General features: G+C 38.9%; 2 protein-coding genes and 2 long non-coding RNA genes across 14 annotated transcripts in view; 2 read left to right on the forward strand and 2 right to left on the reverse strand.

The window, feature by feature from the left end:
- LOC123635445 (calcium-activated chloride channel regulator 2) overlaps positions 1-12,245 on the reverse strand; it is a 30,363-nt gene extending 18,118 nt beyond the window's left edge. Inside the window, exons 1-6 of the mRNA XM_045547603.1 lie at positions 11,954-12,245; positions 10,899-11,036; positions 7,853-8,003; positions 5,031-5,139; positions 3,462-3,621; positions 923-1,150 (exon numbers count right to left, since the gene is read on the reverse strand). Of these exons, the coding sequence (XP_045403559.1) occupies positions 923-1,150; positions 3,462-3,621; positions 5,031-5,139; positions 7,853-8,003; positions 10,899-11,036; positions 11,954-12,139 (972 nt within the window). The 5' untranslated portion in view covers positions 12,140-12,245. The remainder of the gene's footprint in view (positions 1-922; positions 1,151-3,461; positions 3,622-5,030; positions 5,140-7,852; positions 8,004-10,898; positions 11,037-11,953) is intronic.
- LOC123635448 overlaps positions 1-15,842 on the forward strand; it is a 96,919-nt gene extending 81,077 nt beyond the window's left edge. Inside the window, exon 3 of the long non-coding RNA XR_006734126.1 lies at positions 15,698-15,842. This is a non-coding gene — a long non-coding RNA (uncharacterized LOC123635448). The remainder of the gene's footprint in view (positions 1-15,697) is intronic.
- A 4,156-nt stretch (positions 15,843-19,998) lies between these two features.
- LOC123635450 lies at positions 19,999-20,890 on the reverse strand. The gene is made up of 2 exons (XR_006734127.1): positions 20,553-20,890; positions 19,999-20,374 (listed from the first exon to the last, which is right to left on the reverse strand). It is a non-coding gene; the product is annotated as an uncharacterized LOC123635450 (long non-coding RNA).
- Positions 20,509-21,709, forward strand: part of ODF2L (outer dense fiber of sperm tails 2 like) — a 44,553-nt gene continuing 43,352 nt past the window's right edge. For 2 of the 11 annotated variants that reach the window (XM_045547610.1, XM_045547606.1), the window contains exon 1: positions 20,509-20,719. The gene's annotated coding sequence lies outside the window, so the exon portion shown is untranslated. The other 9 variants (XM_045547608.1, XM_045547605.1, XM_045547615.1 and 6 more) reach the window with 8 other exon arrangements.

Consider the following 21,709-nt stretch of genomic DNA (forward strand, 5'->3'; position numbering starts at 1 on the left):
TATAGCCATACCAATCAATGCCCTTCCCGTGAACAAGTCCTAATTTTGCCTCATGGCCACTGTACATACTCTCCCCTTCCTAAGAACAGGTAGTGGGCCATAGTTTGGCAACCTTGGCATAGATAATAGTAAAAAATAGTAGAAAAAATTAGAAGTGAATTGTTTTGAGCATGTAATACATGTGTTTTAATATATTTTATCTAATTGTAAGTTTACTTAAATTAATTTTTATTAATGGCTGTGTTTAATAACTGGTTTGCAAATTTCCTAAAAATTTCACACTTGACTCTTATGAAAGTAGGTATTATTTTCCCTATTTTCTCTATGAGAAAACTGTGCTTCAGAGAGGTCATCTTGCTCTTTATTACACAGACAATAAATGAAGGAGTCAGGACTTAAAGCACATCTGCCTGCTTCCAGAGACTAAGCCTTTAATCACTTTCTGAGAACCAGAGTTTTCAAGAGTGGGTTTCCAGGAGGCTGATAGATCGCCAGAATATGAGGTATGGTCTCCTAGACATAGTGACATGGAAAATATATACATAAAGAACATGCATGTTTGTTTCAAACTCATAGTCTACTACCTCGACCAGGAATATTTACCAGTGAGTGGAATATGGCCAGACAGAAGCTTTTTGTTACATGTCAGAGTTTTGGAAAATGGTTTGGGTTGGAAAAAGTTGCAATTAGCAAAAATGAGGGTTAGGAATTATCTATAAATTTCATTTACCTGCATTATCTCAATTTTTGGGCCACATTCGGAATTTGTTCCTCCTATCCCCAGGAAAATAAGATGTCCTTGACTACTGCAAACCTTTTGGCTCCCCTCATTCCCCTTTAAACCCACTGAAAATAAAAAGAACTAAAAACTGATGGAAAAAAATGATAAATGGTTTATAATCACTTTAGTTCAAAATGTTACCTCTGCCATCTTGCTGGACACATCCAGCACTAAACAGACCACTTTGTCACCAGCCTGTACAAGGGAGAATGTGGGAGGAGGTGGAAGCTCAGTCCCATTCATGGGAAAGCTGTGATTAAAGTCGGCAGATTCTGTGATTATGTCCCATGCACTTCTGAGGCTGCACATTTGGTTCTGTAGGTTTGGAGCTTCTTGGTTGTGAGTACTTGCATTACAGAATTCAACCACCTGGAAAAGAATAGTGGATCAGAGAACAAAAGCACTCCTCCCATGCCAGACATACTTCTCATTCTCAAGCAACTATAGGTAAAAGAAAAGGTGAGCTGAAAGAAAAGAAATCAGAAGTGCTACAGTAATGTACTTCTTTCCTTCAAGAATGACATCAAACTTACAAATAAACCTTGGCATCCTTGCTTGAAACACTAGCACCCTTGTTGTGCTGAGAGCTATTGCTATTAAAGTTTACTTGCGGGCCAGGCATGGTGGCTCACGCCTGTAATCCTAGCACTCTGGGAGGCCGAGGCGGGAGGATCGTTTGAGCTCAGGAGTTTGAGACCAGCCTGAGCAAGAGTGAGACCCCATCTCTACTAAAAATACAAAGAAATTATATGGACAACTAAAAAATATATATATAGAAAAATTAGCCGGGCATGGTGGCACATGCCTGTAGTCCCAGCTACTCGGGAGGCTGAGGCAGAAGGATTGCTTAAGCCCAGGAGTTTGAGGTTGCTGTGAGCTAGGCTGACACCATGGCACTCTAGCCCGGGCAATAGAGTGAGACTCTGTCTCAAAATAAATAAATAAATAAATAAAGTTTACTTGCACTTAGATAACAGAGAGCAGACCGTGTCTGTGTATATACATCTATATATATCTTAGTCTTGAAAAAACAAAACAATTTTCCTCCTTCCTTAACATGATATTGTGTTAAGAAAACTCCCCAAGAGATATTATCTTATCAGCTTATTCCTTGGAATCAGCTTTAATGACAACTGCACCTGTATTTGTTGATCAGTCAACATACTAATCTAGCTCAAATATTGATCTCTATAAGAATAGGATAAGAAAGAAAACAACTTAAATCTACTTCCTGAACTCCCTCCCACAATTTGGAAATATAGATATTATTAACTTAATGATACTGACCCTATGTCAGCACCCCACTTAAGGGTATGGTTTGTGTTGCAAAGTAATGCTTCACCATCTATTCCTGTTAGCACAAAGGGTTGATACTTCCTGCTAACAGAGCCATGGGAACTTAGAGCTAGAAGAAACCTTATAGACTCTCTAATCTCATCTCTAATTTCATAGAACAGAAAGGTGAAGCTTTGAAAGGTTAATAACTGCTTAAAGATATGAGTTTCTTAGTAGGGTGGAGAGACAGGAGCAGAACTTAATTTTGTTTTGTTTTGTTTAACTATTTTTTTTATATTTCATAACTATGGTTAGGGGATTGTGAACCTTCTCTGACTGAATATTTATGAATAAGTCTTTCAAAGGATCACAAAGATAGTACCTAGTCACAAAAAATGTGGATCAAATACATAGGATCAGGCTGGCTTCAGATATTAAAGCTATAAATTAAAAACATGACAGATGGGACAAGAAACATGAAAAATTACACTAAGGGTACATAATGACTCCTAGCCTTAACTAAAATCAGACTAAAGCCAGACTAAAAAAAAAAGTTATCTAAAAAAAAAAACACTGTGTCAAACCAAGGGGCCTTGGTCAACCGTGGAAATGAAGAGAAAGTTCCACAGAGGCATGAGCTTGCAGTGCTCCCAGCCCTGTGGAGAGATGACCCATAGATGTGACTTTCAGGTTTTTGTGAACTTGGACAGATATATCAGATCATGAATACTGATACCACTAAGCCTCTGAATCACCTATCTCCCTCCCTTCTGATTCCCTACTCTTAGAGCAGGCTTCTGGTGAGACTTTGGCTGTTTCATGTTGCTTTGTTCAGAGAGAAGATGAACTGGCCAGAAGCTCCAAGTATGAGATCCCCATGACAGTTAGAATACTCTTTTAAATGATAATTTAAAAAATTGTGTTTTGGATTTGTACACTAGTCTCTTGTCAGTTAGCATGGAATACTGACAAGGTCGGGTTTCTAAACCTGTAAAGCTGAGGGTTAATTGGCTTCCCTGGTGATACCTCATCTTTCTTAAATTCTAGACTATGCCAAACAAGGGAAAGAAAATTAGAAAATGCAATTAAAATAAAGAGTGGTTTTCTACCTTAAGTCAGAGAAATATAATCATTTGTTATATCACTCATTAACCCAATACATTTTCTGATGCAAGGATACAGGAACACCACAATATGAGCAATTTATTTTGTGGTCTCCACAGTCCCCTAGTTAAATGTAATCATCTTGGGGGCCTTAGTTTTTTTTTAATCTGTAGAATAAAAACTAGATAAAAACTATAAAGTATAGTGAATCTTAATTATTTTATAGTTTAAATACTTATATCAGTCTATCTCAGGAAGAGAAGGAATCTTGCAGGAGTTTGTGATCCCAAGCCATACTTACAGAAGATAAACTTTGCATGAACATTATTGATGCAGTTGCATTTTGGGTACTATTATAGAGAAACATGCATCCTTCTTTGAAAAGCTTACTAATAATACAGTTTTCTTGGGGGCAAGGACCTTTTTCACACACAAAAATGCCGGTAATGTCAGATGAACACCTAAAAATGGAAAGAGAAACTGAGAATTGAGTTTATTTTAGAAATACTTGCGTTTCTTCTTGACTAGCTTATATAATCATTTGTTTCAAGGATTGTAGCTTGCTAGATACACATAAAACATTTTAAAAACTGCTCTATTAAGAAAGTTCATTGATTTATAGATACACTCCAGTTTAAAGGATTTGATCTTGATGAAGGGGTTCTGTATTGCCAAGGGCTTTAACAATTAAACAGAGTCAAAGCAAAAGATACCAGGAAATCCAGATGGACTTTGGGATGCCCAAGGAAAGACGTGAGTGGCAATATCTGGAGTCAGTTTTCCTTTGAGCTCATTTTCACTGGATATCAGGGAAAGAAGAGAATGAACATGTAATGATGGTATTTAAAAAGATTCCTTCTGGCCAGGCATGGTGGATAACACCTGTAATCCTAGCATTTTGAGAGGCCAAAGGCAGAGTATCACTTGAGGCCAAGAGTTGGAGACCAGCCTAAGCAACACAGGGAGACCCTGCTTCTACAGGAAACAGAAAAATTAGCCAGGCCTGGTGGCATGAGCCCGTAGTCCCAGCTACTCAAGAAGCTGAGGCAGGAGGATCAAAAGAGGGTGAGGTTGCAGTGAGCTATGATGACACCACTGCACTCTAGCTAGGGCAACAGAGCAAGACCAAGTCTCAGAAAGAAAAAAAAAAAAATAGAATTTCTTCCCAAGTTAGCAATCTCAAATATTGTCAGTGGGAATGAAAAGCAGAGCCAATCTTAGGAATTGGTCAATATCTACCAAAATCACAGTTGAGGCTACTCTTTGACCTAGTAATTCTCGGAAGAATTCAATGGATATGTAGATCTGCCTGCACACATGAGAAATGACATATGTGTAGCATCATGGCCTACTGTATTATTGGTAATGACAAAAGATAGGGAACAACAGATGTGACAACAAAAGATAGGGAACAACTCATGTGACCAACAAGAGGGGACTGCTTGAAAAAATTATGGTACATCCACACAATGGAAAACTATGCAATTATTAAAAAAAGAATACAAAACATATATTCATATTTATTTGAATTTGCCTGAAGGAATACTGAAAAAATAAATAAGAAACAATCAAAATGGTTACCTAGATGGGACGAGAGGGGAGGGAATAGAATAAAGAGAGCGGTGGGAACAAGACACCTAAAATTATGACTTTTTATATTGTTTTGATATTTGAACCAAATATTTGCCAATTTTTTAGAAAATGGAATAAAATTTAAGAAATGAAAAATGAAAGGATCTCTTTCTTGTCAAGTTTTAGCTGCAATTAAATTAAGAAATTGCTTAATTAAGCGATAATTTAATTGCTTAAATTATAAACAATTTTAGAGTCAAATAAATAATGAATTTTAAACATGAGAAAAAGTACTGACCTTGTTACTTTAATTTGATTTTGACCATTTATGTAGAAAGGTTTGTCATTGTTGTATTCATCAAACACACCCCAACGGAGATGGGCCCATTCGTGGACAAAAACTCTACCTGTGGAAGAGAGAGCTTTTGCTTTTGAGCTCCTAACATGTCAGCAATGGTCCTTGCTAATCAGTGCAGATGTTCCATTACTTGACTATCCATACTCATTCCAAAGAGTTGAAATCTAATTCCCTCTCCAACTTTCCTCTTCCTCACCCCATTCCCATCTCCTCCTACTCCACACCCAACCATAATAAAAAAGGCAGTATGAAAATATGTTTGGCCCTGTAAATGCAAACCAGTAATTTACCTCTTGCACGTATTTGAAGGCAGTGAGTAGTCCCACATCCTCTCATTTCCCCAATGAAGCTGCCTAACACGTTTCTATTTAGCTTCATAGAGGCCTATAAGTTCAGGGTTTGGGAAAAGGGAAAGAAGCACATCCAGGCAAGCAAATAAAACTTTTCTAATCTTCAGTCCGTGCTATCCAAGCATGGTTTCTTTTTTTCTCGCAGGTATTCTATTTCTGTCTAGAGCAATGATTGAAACCTAGGGGCCCGCAATGGAGGAAGGAGCAAAAAAGAAAAAAGGAGATCATTGAATCTTCTCTCCAGCTTGGATGGTCCTTTCTCTTTTATTTTATCCTTTATTCTCCATGTTTATGTTTATTTCCAACTCTTCGTTCATGGAAACCCTCATCCTTAGCATCAAATCCTTTATAACTTTATCTCTACCTTTCTAATATTGTAATATGTCTTATATTTCCTTCAAAGTTCAGATCAAAACTTACTTCTCCCCCATAGAAGTTTTCCTGATGAACTTCCCTCTTAAAGCACATATTTTTCTTTTCTGAATTATTTTAAGACCTTGGAATCTAGAAAGTATTTGCTGAGTTGACTGAGACTGTGGCATATTGTGCAATTTTTGGACCTTGAGACAAAGGAAGGGAGGGTAACAGTCCAAGCTGAAAGTGTTGAGGGAAAATTTGTGCCTACTCATGAATTTTAGAAGTGCTGATGAAATCATATATATATATATATATATATATATATATATATATATATATATATATATATAATTTTTTTTTTTTTTGAGACAGAGTCTCGCTTTGTTGCCCAGGCTAGAGTGAGTGCTGTGGCATCAGCCTGGCTCACAACAACTTCAAACTCCTGGGCTTAATCGATCCTACTGCCTCAGCCTCCTGGGTAGCTGGGACTACAGGCATGTGCCAATTTTTTGGCACGGCCAATTTTTTCTATATGTATTTTAGTTGGCCAGATAATTTTTTTCTATTTTTAGTAGAGACGGGGTCTCGCTCTTGCTCAGGCTGGTCTCAAACTCCTGACCTTGAGCAATCCACCTGTCTCGGTCTCCCAGACTGCTAGGATTACAGGCGTGAGCCACTGCGTCCGGCCTTGAAATCATATGTTTGTGTAGAGATTATCAGCACCTCATGGTTACCATGAACAGAAAAACTCCAATGTTTTTATAAAGTTTTATACAGTGTTTTGTAACATATAGTTTATAGAGTGTGTTGCTCCACTTCCTGCTAACTAGACAGAGGATAACAAAACTACTTACTTAGATTTAAGTAGGGTAAAAAAATTAAAATATTATTTGAAAGGCACTACTGTAAGTTAACTCAAAAATAAAAAATTAAGATTGGGATAGTTGGCCCCTGATCACCTGATCTGTTCTCACTAGTTTCTCCCTCAGATCACGTCCACTATATACCAGTCTCCAGGCCTATGACCCTGACTTCTCTCCCAAACTCCAGCTGCTAATATCCACCCACAGACTGAAACTTTCCCCCAAGACAGTCCACTGTGCCTCAACATCAACTGGCCTGAATCAGACTCATGGATTTCTCCTTTACACTGCTGCCTTCTATTTCTGACAAAAGCTTGGTGTGTTCCTTGTTCCTTAATGCCATCTACACACATCTCTTCTCTTTCATTCTGTAGCAGTTCAGATTTCTCTCTCTCTCTCTCTTAACCCTGGAATATTTTTCATCACTTAGAGTTGTTAGAATTAAATAAAATTACGTTTGAAAAGCCAGTGGCAGAGTATCTGGCACATAGAAAGTCCTCATTGTCCTTATTACTCTCTTCCCATCTCACTGCCTCTACTCTTTTTCAAGTCTCATGGTCTCATACCTGGATGTTTCCCAATTATTCTCCTAATATCCAGTTTCTCCCTCATCGATCTGATGGAGCCACGTTATCCACACAGCCAGCTTAATCTTCTTAAAACACTACTTCAGTGGTGTCACTCCTGTGCTAATCAACCTTCAGTGGTGACTTGATAATCTGGGCATTTTAGGCTGTCCATCACCTGGCCCCCATGTGCGTTTGAGCATTTTCTCCCTTTGCCCATTCTCTCTGCACCATCAGTGAGGTCTACTGCTCCCCATCTCTCAAAGATGCCTTGGATTCTTCTGCTGCCACAGTTTTATTCACACTCTTCCCACTAATCTCTTCTTTCTTTCCATTTACCAAAACAATGTTCAGCCTTGAAGATCTTCTCTGTGAGCTCCTTTCTGACCACCATCGGCTCAAAATGATCTCTCTCTCCTTCCCTGGAGTCTTATAGCACGCTTGCTTGGACCGCTAATCTGGTGCTTAACTATTTTGGACTCACTTTGTCCTACATCTTTGCATGGACAAGTGGCCTAACTTCCTATTCAAGTTCTTGACAGCTTTCAGGTTTTCTGAGTCCCTTTAGCACCAGAGTATTATGAATAGTACTGTCTAGTGGTCATTTTTTTATTGGTTCCGCTTACCTCGTGATCCGTAGCCAGCTGTTAAGTTATCACTCAGTAGAAAATTAGGTGTGAAATGAATGTATTTTCCCTCTTTTCCACACCCACTGTATTGTAGGGTGTATGGGTCGTCTCCATGTGCCCCATACCAGTCAGTCACTATGACATTTGCCTACATTAAAAGAAATGCCTTGTAATACTCTCTCAACTGTGATGATGGTGACATAAATGTATATATTTGTTAAAGCACTTTGAACTGTACACTTAAGATCTGTGCATTTTACCGTATGCAATCATACCCCAATTCAAAAACAGAATTTAAAAAAAAAAATGCCTTGTAAATGGAGTTTAAAATGCACCCACAGCCAAATATCGACAAAATCACTTGGCCCTTTCAACAATATCTATGTTTTAAAAGCTTAGCAAATTTCTAATTTCAAATTTCCAACAGGGCTTCTTTACTTCCATTAGACCTTTCATTTTCCAAATTAAAATATTCTCAAAAGTCAACACTGTAAAAGTCTGATACTATAAAACACTATAAAATATAATTAAAATATTTGAAGAAATTTTAAGAGCATTTACACATCATTGAGAACCATAATGTAAGATGTTACAGCCTTTTGTAAACAACTTTCTGTGGGTTATTTCATCAGTGTAAAACAGTTGGATGTGTTTCTTTAAATATTTATCCTTTCATTCCCATAATCAATTAGATCAGCAAAAAAATCATTCTAGTGTAGTTATATTTCATCTTTTGCCATATTCTTTTCAGTTACTATTGCTAAAATGCAATATTTTTAAATCCAAAACTAATGTAAGTATCTATTCAAATAACCATCAAGACAATAGGATTTTATATACAACATTGTTTCTTTGATTTTTAAGAAGAAATATAACATGTTGTCCTGGCTCTTCCCTTAAAAGTTATGTTGTTAAGTTAAAAAAGAAAAATAAAAGCCAATTTGGAGCAATAGATCTAATACGAACCAAAATATGTAATTATCACTGTGTACTGTATGTGTACATGTTGTGTGTGGGTGTGCCACTGAGAAGAGGATGATAATATTTTCATTTTTATTTACCATATTTCTACATTGTTTAACTTTCTGCAATGAGTATGAATGACTTTCATAATAATTAACATTTATTTTCAGAAAGATAAGAATTTGAGCCAAGGGCATTACAAGGCAACATCTATGAAAAAGGCTGAAGAGATAATGCCTTTGGATAGTCATCACTTGGACAAAATCTCACTCCTATGTCTTGAAATTTGTACTGTAGCAATAAGGAAAGAATACTTTGTGTGGTATGGAATAATCAGAGGCTTTGGGGTTACATTATACCTTAAATACTATAGTAATTCAGCTCTTATCTACCTTTCCTAATCCTTCTCTTTTTCCTACCTACAATATGCTACAGATTCACAAGGACAAGAACTACCTTGCTTGTCCCTGTGTCCCCTGCAGTGCCTAGCGTGGCCTCTGTACATAATGATCACTCACTAAGTGTTTGCCTAATTGACATTATGGAGTTAAAAGAATTAGTATCCAACAGATAAATGAACAGCATTCAATGACTATTATTTCCTTTGATCTTTCCATTCAGTCATATTCTCGCTTTTGCTTTACTTAGTTATTTCTCTCCTCTCCATTAGGATCAGTAATACTACCTTTGGCAATCTGGTTTTGGTATTGGTTGTCTCCAGTACTTCTTAGTTCCACTGAAGGCCAAATTGATGAATGCAATCACTGTAGATAACTATAGACAACATAGCTTAGTGCAAAGAGCATGGGTTTTGGAGTCAAATAGATATTCAAATTGTGCCTGTGTAATTTACTAGCTGTTTGACTTGGAAGAAAGTCTGTATCTTATTTGAGCTTCAGTTTCCTAATTTGTGATAACAGCAACTAATTTTAGGCTATGCAAGAATTAATAATATATGTAAAATGCCTGGTACTTAGTTAAAGCTTACACACTGGCTTTCTTCCCAGTTTACTCCAGTTCCCCTACCCACCTATCTCCATGCCCAAGCATTGTCAAATGCTTTCATCTGATCATAAGTCAAATGCTTTTAGAAGCCTCTTTAACTTCTTCAGGACATTGGAGTACACATCTAGATTGCACTACCACTCAGTTTCTGAGAGAGTAACTTGAAAGGAAAGATAAGAACTTTACAAACTTAGGGACTTGCATACTGAATGACAGAGATGAGGAAAAGGGGAAGCTGTACCACACATCAGAGTCATTCTGTTAGGCTATAGCTACCATCTCAAACCCATGCCATGCTGAAGTCCTGAGCTGAGTTCTCAAGGCCTCTACTCCTGGCCCTTCTGGTAGCTGTGATGGGCTTTTGTTCACAGTGACTTCGAACAGTAATTTGCCAAACTATTTGGCTTTCATTTACAGTGTTCACACCAGGAAGTATCAGACACCATCATGGGTGCTTAACCACGATCTGCAGCTTACGAAAGTCTTTTAAAGTTAAGTTCATCTTTGCTTGGAAAAGAAAAGGTAGCCACTCCTCTGCCAACCCACACCCTTCCTGCCTTCCTCTTTTCTCTTTATTCCTCAAAAATAGCATCCTGGACTTGGGCTAATGTGAAATTCTGCTAATTTTAAAAATGGCATGAGAAGACAGTCAAGTTTTACACATGTGGGTGGCTTGTTTTTGTCTGGACATGCATGTTAACTGCCCGACAGGAGAGTAAATGGAGATCATCATAATTGGAATTGTTCCCGTCACAGCTCATCCTCAATAGGATAAAACTAGTTCTTGGTCCTCAACCAAAAATTTCAGAAAGGACTCTGTAAGTTATAAAATAAAGAGATCTGCTGAGACACTACTTGGGCAATAGCATTTTACTTATTTTTTACTCCATAATTTGCACTCATTTATTTTATTTACATGTATTTTGTGACTAAAATTCTGCCCAGTAATATTATTTGTATATTAATATTAATGGCTTGGTTTTGCTTAAGTTCTCACTTTTACAGTTTGAGCACAGTATATTTTGGTGTTTTCTTTTTCCCCTTAAGATCATTTCACGAAATTCTGAATCCTTACCTTTTCATATGATTCTTGTTTTACTTTGCTATAATTATTAGCTTTCCATGTGGCAGGTATTAAAATCTTTATATTTCTGAAAAACACTCTTCTCTTGGTAGCATTAAATAGGTAGAATGAAGCGTCAGTTATCATTTCCTATAACCAAACAAAAGAAAAACTTATTTTATCACTTGTAAATCCTGTATGTTTTGGTTTTCTGGTTATACTTAAGTAGTAATAAAAAATATTTAAAATATTTTGAAGGAGCCCATTTCTCTTTAGACAAAGTATTAGACAGACTTTGGGAAAACTTAGGAGCAAAGTTTTTAAAAAAAAAAAACTTCAAATGATCATATGGAAGAGATCTTAGGACATTAATTTATGTGTCTGTACTTGCCTTCATAATTTTCCCAATGTTGTGAAAGACTTTTAAGCTTTTACTGAACAAATCCTTTCCCTAATGTACCTGTGGGCATATTCAAGACCACACCTTATGACAATACTCATTTCACTACAGCATTACCAAAACGAGGCTCTTAAGTAATAGAGCTAAGATTCTCCTTTGTTATATTAAAGTGAAAATAATCGATTACTTTACAGCACATTCAATTGGGAAGAAATAATTTTACTTTTTAGCACTCCACACAGACTCTCACTCTTTCTGTCTGAGAATCCTCACTGTCAGGATGGAATCCAACAACATGATTTTAACAAGCCCTATCATGCTTATTCATCAGTCAAACATCCAGTCTTTGTTGCCACAATGGGTTCTTATTGTGCTAAGTTGCTACGCAAAAACAATCAGGTAGGAAAACAAAAAAGCTAAAATTAGCAGTAACCAACAACAACGAAAAAGAGAGCTTGATCAACATTCTGTGAGCTGAGATTACACAGAATTAAATAAATAAACTGACTTAGCCATTATCATAAATTTTGATGCTATCTTTAAGAAATGCTTCTCTCTCTATGGCTCAAATACAAACCAGGCAGAGTTATTAACTTTTTAAAGAAAGCTACAGGTCTGATCTAATGGGATAATTTAATGGGATATTACTTTCATAATTGCCACTCACCTTAATGTTTGAGATGAGGTTCTGATTCTCTGGTACCTGAGGATTAATCGCAACAAGTAATCCATCATACCCATTGTTTTGAAGCTGGACTCCAGCTCCCAGGAGTTGGAGTTCCGGACTTAGAGCAACCAGGAGAGTCACAAACTTCAGGCTGCAAACAAGACCTGCATTGTCTCTGTGGATCATGTTGTAGAGGAGCCTCTGGTTTACTCACACGGGGCCTGCTGGGTGCATGGTACCAGGTTGTCGATGCTGATGCAGATGGTTTCTTCCTGAACTTGGAAGGTGTTAGAACATACGATGAAGGAGGTGCCTTCTTTCAAAAATCTGGGGTGGATCTATCTGGGACCTGTCTCTACAAGTCCTTTTTCTCTAGGCAATGCCACACTTGCCTGTTCTGTGGCTGAGCTTCCTCCTGAATCATGTTAGGCAAGAAACCTTCTGCACCTTACTCATTTTCTATCTTCTCGGAAGGAAGAGAGAAATAAGACAAAAGGAGCTAAAAAACTAAAAAGTAAGAGGTCTGGCTGGCTGGGCTAGAAATCAGTGTATCTGGATTGTTCTATCCACTTGCTATAGAAACAGAAATCTATCGTGATTTTCCTCACCTTGTGTTTGACAACCTCATCCATCAGTTGGCACAACTACTTCCTACTGCCTGGAAGTCATTTTTTTTTTTTTTTTTTTTTGTTTTTTGTAAGATTCCCTTGCCTGCTTATTTGGAAGATTTGGAAATCCCTTCTGCAGCCCTGTCTCTCGAGCCCTTGGGTCAGGTAGTCTGGGCAAGCTCTCAGCTGATGGCTGGGGGTCAAGTATCAGATATTCCCCAGGGAGGGCCAAGTGCCAGGAACTTGGCTACCTGTGCAGACTACAGGGCCTTTCCCTGTGGCCTTACTGGTTTTTCTTTCTGGACCAGAGAGAAGAATGAATTTCTCTTTCCGTAGCTTTCTTGAGGGTAAGGCCCTGCCTTAGCCAATCTTCCATTTTCCCAGTACCGATCACAGCATCTAGTATATAGCAACCTTTGCAAATATTTTATGACTGATTAATAATACCTGATAGTTACAAAATGCTTTCAAGTTTACAAATGAATTATGAAAATTAGCCAGTGGGAGAAGAAACTAACATTTATTGAGTGATAGGTTTAATCATGTCTATTTTATGGCTAACAAAACTAAGGCTCAGAAAATCTAAGTAATTTGTGCAAGGTTGGGAGTATAATCATCATGCTAGCATGAGACCAACTGACTCTAAATTCCATTGTTTTTCACTATATCTTGTTCTCTCTGTTACCAAATTATGCTAGGAACCTCTTTCTCTCCTATCTTTGTGTATAAGAACTCCACACGCAGTGACACCTGTTGTAAAACTCAGGAAAAAGTTTTATTCACTGGGTTAGAGGTTCACAGCAAGCAAAATCTTGAGACTTTCAGCCCCTTGCACACTCTTTACTGCTGTGGTCCCATCTCGAAGGTCGCTGGGTAGTGGATTGTCTTTCGCAGGTAGGGAGGATCTGTCCCTGATCTCAACAGGGATTTCACCAACACAATCCCTTTTCTGCTCTACTGGCTATCTTCAGGGGCAGTACAATGTTATTCTTCCTCCCCCAAGGGTTGGAGTCTTCTGAACCAGGTCTTTTGCCCTCTCTCTTTACCCTGGCAAATAATCATAACAACAGAAAGTTTTTGATCAGCTCTTACTATGCAGGCACTTTGCTTAGGTAATGTAATTTTCATTTTATGAAGTCTCATTATGATCTCTATTTTGCAGATGAGGAACTGGGACTTAAACAGGTTCTATAAAATGGGGAAACTAATAATATCCACCTCATAGCTTTGTCGAGAGAAGTATTAATTAATATATTCAAGTGCTTAGAGCAGTACCTAGCATATAGTAAGCAGTGTATAAATATTAGCTATAATTATTGGTACTACCATCAGTTGGCATATATAACCCTTTCTTCCTTCCTCTTACAAATATTTATTGGTTATTAACTCAATGCATTGTGGTAGGCACTGGGCATATCAGTGAACAAGGTTCAGTTTCTGTGTCCAAGGAGCTCCCACCCTAAGAGGGAAGATGGTGGGTTACGTAAGGTTAAGAACTGAGGGCAATTGCAGCCCATTGGGCAGCATTTACACTAGGCTCCAGATGCGATGCAGGGGAGATTATCCAAAGGCAGTGACATCTAAGCTGAGACAAAAGGATCAGCAAGAGTTTACCAAGATAGAGTGGATGAGGGTGGGGAGGAGGCTAAATAGCATAAGGCTGGAGGTGAAGGACTGCATGGGAGAATTCAAGAAACTAGAAATGAAAGATCTGCAATGTTGAAGGATGTTGAAGGGGAAGTATTTTTCCCTTCCTGTCCCTCTGCATGGAATTTCTCTTGCTTCTTCTCATCTGCATTTACTTCAAATTCCAGCTCTGTCCTGAAAGCCTTGCCTGAGCTCCCTAACTAGGTCAAATTCCCCTCTTTCATGGTTGCATAGCATCAGATAACTCTCCTCTGAAGCATGATCAAGGGTGCCATGTCACATTTACATTGTGTAATTGGGTGTTGGCTTCCAGCTGTAGGCTGTATGAGAGAAGGGGTGGTGTATGTTTTTATTCACTGCTTTCCCAGCACCTAGCTCAGTAAACTCTCTGTTAAATGAATGAATGAATGGAGTTGGGAGAAGGAAATAAAAGCCAGGATCATGAAGGAGTCCTGGATTATAGTGTAAAACTGCTTCCCCCAACTTTGTTCCCCCAAAAGCATCTCTTCTGTTCTAGAGTAGTTTCCTCTTGCTCTCTTTTAACAGGCAGCTCCTGGGTGTCGGTGCTCCCCGTGGGTCTTTGGAGAATGGAATGTCACTAGTCACAACATGGCTGCCCAAGTTGCTCACTCTACAGCTCAGAGATCTTCTGAGCTGGCTTGTTTTCCGGAGCTGATTCCTAGCTGTAGGTTTTTTCCACTCTCTCACACTGTGTCTAGACTGGAAGGCTAGAAGTGTGGCAATTCCAAAGGCACTGCCAGTAACTGTGACTCATTAAGCAGAAAAATGTACTTCATTTCAACTTTCCTTAGTTTATTTTCTTATGCCAATCTCTTGTGATTTTAAGAAAAAAACATTTTCATCAGCAAAGCAATATGCTCAAAATTAAACTTACATGCACACTGTAGGAGTAGCTTTGTGCCAACAATTATGGAAGTTTCTTCTTGCCATCATGTACACTTGTATAGGTTGTTCACTGGCCGAGGCTGCAACTGAGGACTAACATTCAGCACTCTGCGTGTTTTAATCAATAGTTACAATAGCTTCCTTAGGATGTGAATGTGGAGAATACTGGCTACAGAGTACATACAGCTTTATGAAGAACAGCCATAAGTGCACAGCCTGGTCTAACTTCACCTGGGTGAAAACCTGAACAAGCACACTTAGGCTTTGCTTAGCCTGGACTGAGAGTCTAGGCATGACATCCCCTCCTGTCTGGGGAGGGGATGTCCTTTTGGCTCTTTGGTTTTGGAACTCAATTTCCAGGTCTGCCCACTTTACTGAACTCCACTTTCATCATCTGTGCCTTTTGAGATTCCCGGTCACTGATCATTTTCTGATTCTGTTTTGGGAATCACATTCACTCCTAAAAGCCTTTTCCCACCACCTCTTTTCCAACCTACAATTCAGAACCCTTTTTACTGTAAGCAACCAGGCCTGGGGCCAAGCCAGTTGAAGGCCACTTTTCACTGCCTTCTCCTCTCACCAGGCTGACACTTCCGGAGACAGAAACAAAAAGCTGGAGAAAACTGACTTGACTGAATGAATTAGAAGTCATTCCTGAGCAGAGCATCTTCTTCTGATAAAGTGTGACTTTTCAAGAAAATAAACATTTTATTCTTTCATTAAATAAAATTCACTGGTCATGTCCATAGATTTTAATGATATCTGAAAAATAAAAATATACTTAAAGTGAAGGAAAATGGGAATACAATTTTCAAGTGTTTATTTCAATGTTATATAAACTCTAGGAATCTGCTCTGCTTTTATTTGCTTTCAAGAAAATAAGGGTTATTCAATTTCAGTAACTGAAGAATCTAAAGCACATCTTTGTTCATTGTCTGAATCTGCAGTTCAACCTGGCACCAGAACAGCCTGTCTATTTCTTTTTGTGAAGTCTGTTGGTACAGATCCACAGTCAAAGTGAATAAAAGATCCGATTGGTGTCAGAGAAGTCAGGAGATTTGACAACTTGAGGAATCAAAGAAAGTTTTGGACTATTTCCTTTCAGGCTTTCATTCTAACAATTCCATTTAGAAGAAGAAAGTTTATATAGTCCACTGTGTGGCTGGGCTACAAAGCCCGTGAGCCACTTTAGTTTATGCAATGTTTATGAAATAAATCAAAATAGAAGTGAGACAAATTGTAAAGGCTAAGAATTTAAACAAAATACAGAGTTTGCCAATGGCTCAGATGGCACATTTTATACCCCCCTTATTTCACTTTCTTCAAATTTATACTCATGTTCAAAGCAAAGCAACAGAGTGGATGGTCCAGACAGGATCTGGGAAGCCATTTGTTGAGTCACTACCATACCAAAGCATGGAGATCAAGAACAAAAGTGAAACATAAACACAGAATTGAGCATGTCAGGATAAACCAAGTACCTTTCAGAGACAGCTGCTTGGGAACCTGATGATGAAAAGATTCCAAAATTGAACAAAACAGGGACTGTCTCACCTTGCAAAAGGAGGCATTGAATTTGGATTTTGTGAAGACCTTCCCAGTGATAAAGACATGTGTGTCTCAGACATTATTAGAAACAATCCTTCATTTTTCTATGATGCTTTGCAGTTTTCAAAGCATTTTTGCACATTTAATTTCATGAGTCACAGGAACTTCTGAATTCTCCTTCTGTGGAAATTATTTTAAAGAAAAGTAAGAATAGTTATCTTTTTCGAGGACCATTTAAATGAGATATCTTGAATATAAGGCTAAGATTTAGCTTATGGATTTTCTAAAATATATCCCATGTCTATCAGTAGAGTGTACTGTGTAAGGTAAAGAGCAAGAGATACTGGTTTGATTCATTTGCTACAAGATCCTAATTACATCACTTAAACTCTTGAAGTTTGGTTTTGTCATCTCTAAAATAAGGGGGTTGATCTACTTAAATGGTATTATTTTTCCTCATATTCCTTATCTGATTTACTGTGGCAATAACGCAGCAGATCATCTTGTGCACACACATACACAAAAACCCTTCAAAATTTGCCAGAATGAATGGAAAACAAGAACTACTTTTATTATATATTTTTTTATTTTATTTTTTTTTAAGAACTACTTTTAATGATAACCCAATAAAGAAAATGAGAGAAAGGGTATGGAATATTTCTCATTTACAAAACAGGTATAAAATTGCCTTCTATAAAATACTGTTATATCTATTATGTAGCATCATGTGGATGGATGTAAGATATTATCTTTATTACTATCATTTTTTTCAGGAAAAAAGAAAAGGCAGAAATGTAGGGGAACTTTTTAAGGAGATGGGAAATAACCATGGAGACTCAGAACAACACAGAGAAGCAGAGCACAAGATCTTGATTCCTCTTCCCTGGTCTCCCCTTCTGTTTTCTTCCTGCTCTGACTCTGGCCTCAATCTGTTATCTGAGACCTCCAGGGCTTTGCCAGATTGTCCTGCTGCTCCCAATCCCACTGAGAAGGGGTATAGCAGGTCTTCTTTGATCTCTTTCCTCTATTTCTTCTGCTTCTAATACCCCATTTCACCCTACCAGCCCTGTGAACAACCAGAAGCAACTCCAACCAGTTCAAAGATCTGGCAGCTGGGGAATTAGGACTCCTCCTTCTGTTCCTGGCGTGCAGGTGTCCAGGATTCGGAATCTTTAGACAAAATTCTCAGCAAACAGAAGCGACCAGCAGGGACCTCCAGAAGCTATTTAAAGCAGTAATTTTCAAATTTTTATTGCGCCTAAGAATCACCTGTTCAAATGAAGATTAGTAGGTCCAGGTGAGACCAATATTCTACATGTCTACCAAGCTTCCATACATTTCCAATGTAAACATAAACTAATTTATGACCAGTACAGCCTTTGTTATTTTATGATTACCAGTAATTATAAACTAATAAGGAATTGTTAATTTTGGCTCAATGACATTTTAATAAGTAAAGATTCCCCATAAGGAACCAATAAATCATTATGGTAAACATTAGTAAATTACACTAAACTCAATGTGACCCATATATAAGATATATATTGGAAATTTATTTATGTCGCTGAAGCCACTGGTCTGGGCAAGAACATATGCAATTTAGAGAATAGGGAATAAATCACATGAAAATTCAGGGCCCTGCTACCTCAATGAGTTTTCTTGGGTCAAGTGGTCTGGGGTATATTGGGTTATCTCCTCAAAATGAAAGTTATTTCATCTTGCTTCCTCTTGGATCATGGTATTGGCTATGGTCACTCATACTACTGCATTCAGCTCAGAACACAGCTGGGCCTTGAATGTCTATGACTCATGTTAAGTACCTCAGGTGAGAGACTGAAACAGCTCGGATCAGGCTGGGTTTCGCTCTGCAGCAGGATAATTGTGTTTCTTATATGGCAACTGGCTCCCAAGAGAGGAAGGCAGAACCTGCTAGGCCACTTAAGGCATAGGTTTGGAACTGGTCCAGCATCACTTTCACCACCTTGGTCAAATTCAAGGGGACAAGAAATAGATTACACTTTTGATGTGTGTACACGGATGAAACGAATTGTTTGGAATCTATCTTTGGAAACAGTATAATATACCACCAAACCATTTTAAAATTGCTTTTTAATTTTGCTGAAGGATTATTTGTGTTCAAGTATCTTTAACCTATTTAGTTGTTTGCTATTTTTACAGTATAGTACATACTTGTTGGCATGTTTCCATCCAACATTGCACTGTTGCATTCTACACACAAATGCACCACTTTTAATGTTTTAAATACTTTACATCAGGGATCTGCACACTAATTGTGTGGGTCAAATCTAGCCCACTACAGTACCTATTTTTGTAAATAAAGTTTTACTAGAACACAGTCAAGCTCATATGCTTATGTATGGCATCTTTTGTACAACAACGGCCGAATAAATAGTATGAGAGACCATATGATGAGCAAAAACTAAAATATTTACTAACTGGCCCTTTACCTAAAAAATATGCTGGCCTCTGCTTTAAATTTTTTAGAAATCCTTAGCAGACTGTTTATAGGTGATCTAGAGGGTTGAATGATAGCTTGGGAAATTGATTGAGGTTTTTGGATGAACCGAAATGAATTTTTTCCCATTTAAATAATAATGAAATAAAAGATCCTTCTATCCCAAAATTCACTAACCAACCAGATTTTAGGAATAGATTAGATTTACTTTATGAAAGATGCCATATTTTCTTTTCTTGGATAATTCAGTTAAAATAGTTTGAGAGAAATCTTATGTAATTATTTTTAAGAAATTTGATTCTGAGATTGTGAAATTTCCCTTGAATGTCTTAGAAAGGTGGTTACACCTAATACCAATACAATTTAATTAAGCATTTTCCATAAAAGGAGCCTAATTTCCATAAAAGGAGCATAGTTTCTCTAATTATGACAAGTTAGCAAGGTTAGCTAGAATCCTAGGTTAGCACTGGAAAGACCCTCGGACTTAGTCGTTTTCCTTGCTCCAACTCCACCTGTCCCCCTCCTCAGCTTTTTTCTGAGAAAACTGGCCCAGAGAAGTCACAGTCCATCAGTGACACAGTATATACTTAAATCCCAACCCTCAGTACTTTTCAGCATTGACATATATGGAACGATTATGTGTTCATTACGAATGGACTTTTAACTCATCAACTTTTGCTCAACAATCACAGTACTGGTGGGAAAAAGCATTGCTGGAATCATCAGTGGGAAATATTCTTTAGCAAAACAAATAATTAGGTAGCAGCATGCCATGGTTAAACTGCTCAGTTGATAGCTGCTCTATTTGTGAACTTAATACGTTGGTGTACGATTCTTAACATCAACATTTAGTAGAGCCGTTGAATAAAGTTTTTTTTTATTTTTCCAAATACAATCTTGCCTTGCCTGTTCAGCTTATAACCCACACCAGCTGGCTGCAGCGCAGATATGAAAGACTTTGAGACCTTGAAGGCATCTTGGAGGACACACACCATCTGATTGCCAAAACCCGAGGCCCACGTAAGGATCTCAGCTAAAACGGCAATACCATACATTTAAAACGACGTTTCTTCCAGTTCCCTTCACTTTTTCAAATCTCCCCTTTAAAAAGCAAAAGCAGGCCACTTCAGTCCAAGCGTCAGAAAATTCGGAATTAGTCTTATTATCCTTCTGGTTGAGTTCAGTTAAGCTTTTCGGTCACTACACACAACTGTTGATCCTTTTGTAAAACAAACTCTTTAAAAAAAAAAAACAGTTTACCTAAGAAAAACGACGACAGAAACCAAGCGCCTCGCCCGGGCCCCGCCCCCCACTCCCGCCAATAGCAACGGGCGCTGCGCGCGCTTTCCCAGTAGGCTGCGCGCGCCGACGGGCGGGGCGGCCGTTGCCACAGAAGCCGGTTGCCGGTTGCTACCTCCGCTATTCCGCTCGCACGGTAGCGGGCACTCTTCCACCGTAAGCAGTTCTAGGAATTCGCCTGCTTCCCGCCTCGCGTCCTTTGCCTTACTTCCTAGTCTTGACCCACTGCATTGCCCGCTGCGTCCCGCTTTCTTATAACTGACCGAAGGCTGCGGAGCACAGGTACGTTTCCACTACAGCCTCGGTGGCGCCTCTGGCCCCTTTTATATCGCAGCGGCGGCGGGCTGACGTCACGGCGACGTGCTGACGCTGCGGGGGACGTGTAGGTTCGCCTTTTCGGTGGGGGGGACTGTGTGTGGGAAGCTTGGCTGCCCAGCGGCGTTTAGCGCTGGCAGCCATCGCGCGGGGGCGGTGTGGGCCCCGGAAGTGAAAGTCATTCGCGACCATTCAGAGCTGGACCTCGGCCCTTTCTGCGCCTGCCGTCCGCTTCCCCTAGACTCGTTCTCTGGCCTGTGAAAAAGGCAGCGAGATCACTCGCGTGAGGGCAGATCTTAGCGTGAGGTGGGCTTGTTCAGACGAAAGCGCTGACCGGGCCGTTCCCTGGTATGGCAACGTTGCTTTAAGAAATACTGCTGTCTTAATCATTCGGCGCGCTTGTAACTGCCCGCCATATTACATACCAGATCGTGGGCAGCTCCGAGGCTCCATAAAAGAAACATATTCCAGGAAGCAATTTCTTCTCTAGGCTCCTTCTAGATTCGAGCCCATGTGAGAGACCCGTTTATTGCGTGATTGGTTTAGGGTTCTGGAAAGTGCTAGAGGCTGACTTGCATTTAGTCCCAGCTCTGCCACTGGATGAGCAGTATGTTTTTGTGCAGGTCACTCCTGGCTTCAGTTTCCTTATCTGTAAAATGGGGAGAATAATAATCACTTTGGGGTGGTCGTAATACAAGGTTTAGTAAATGCAGTGCCATACAGGAGGTACTGCATATAGGTGGTGAGTGAGTGATGCTGTTTTTTTGCTGAGAATACTCGTAACCAGACCGCGTGACTGCTGTTGGAGATAAACTCGATGTTGAAGACAAAGTTCCCTATCACCTAACTCATAGTAAGGTTTCAAGTGTTTTTGAATGAATGAGGTTCTTGAAGTAGATTTAAGCACCACTTCTTTAGTTATGGTTAAAGGACAAACCACAGAAAGCCTATTTGCTT

Source organism: Lemur catta, chromosome 3 (assembly GCF_020740605.2).
Source record: "Lemur catta isolate mLemCat1 chromosome 3, mLemCat1.pri, whole genome shotgun sequence".
Classification (NCBI taxonomy): Eukaryota; Metazoa; Chordata; class Mammalia; order Primates; family Lemuridae; genus Lemur; species Lemur catta.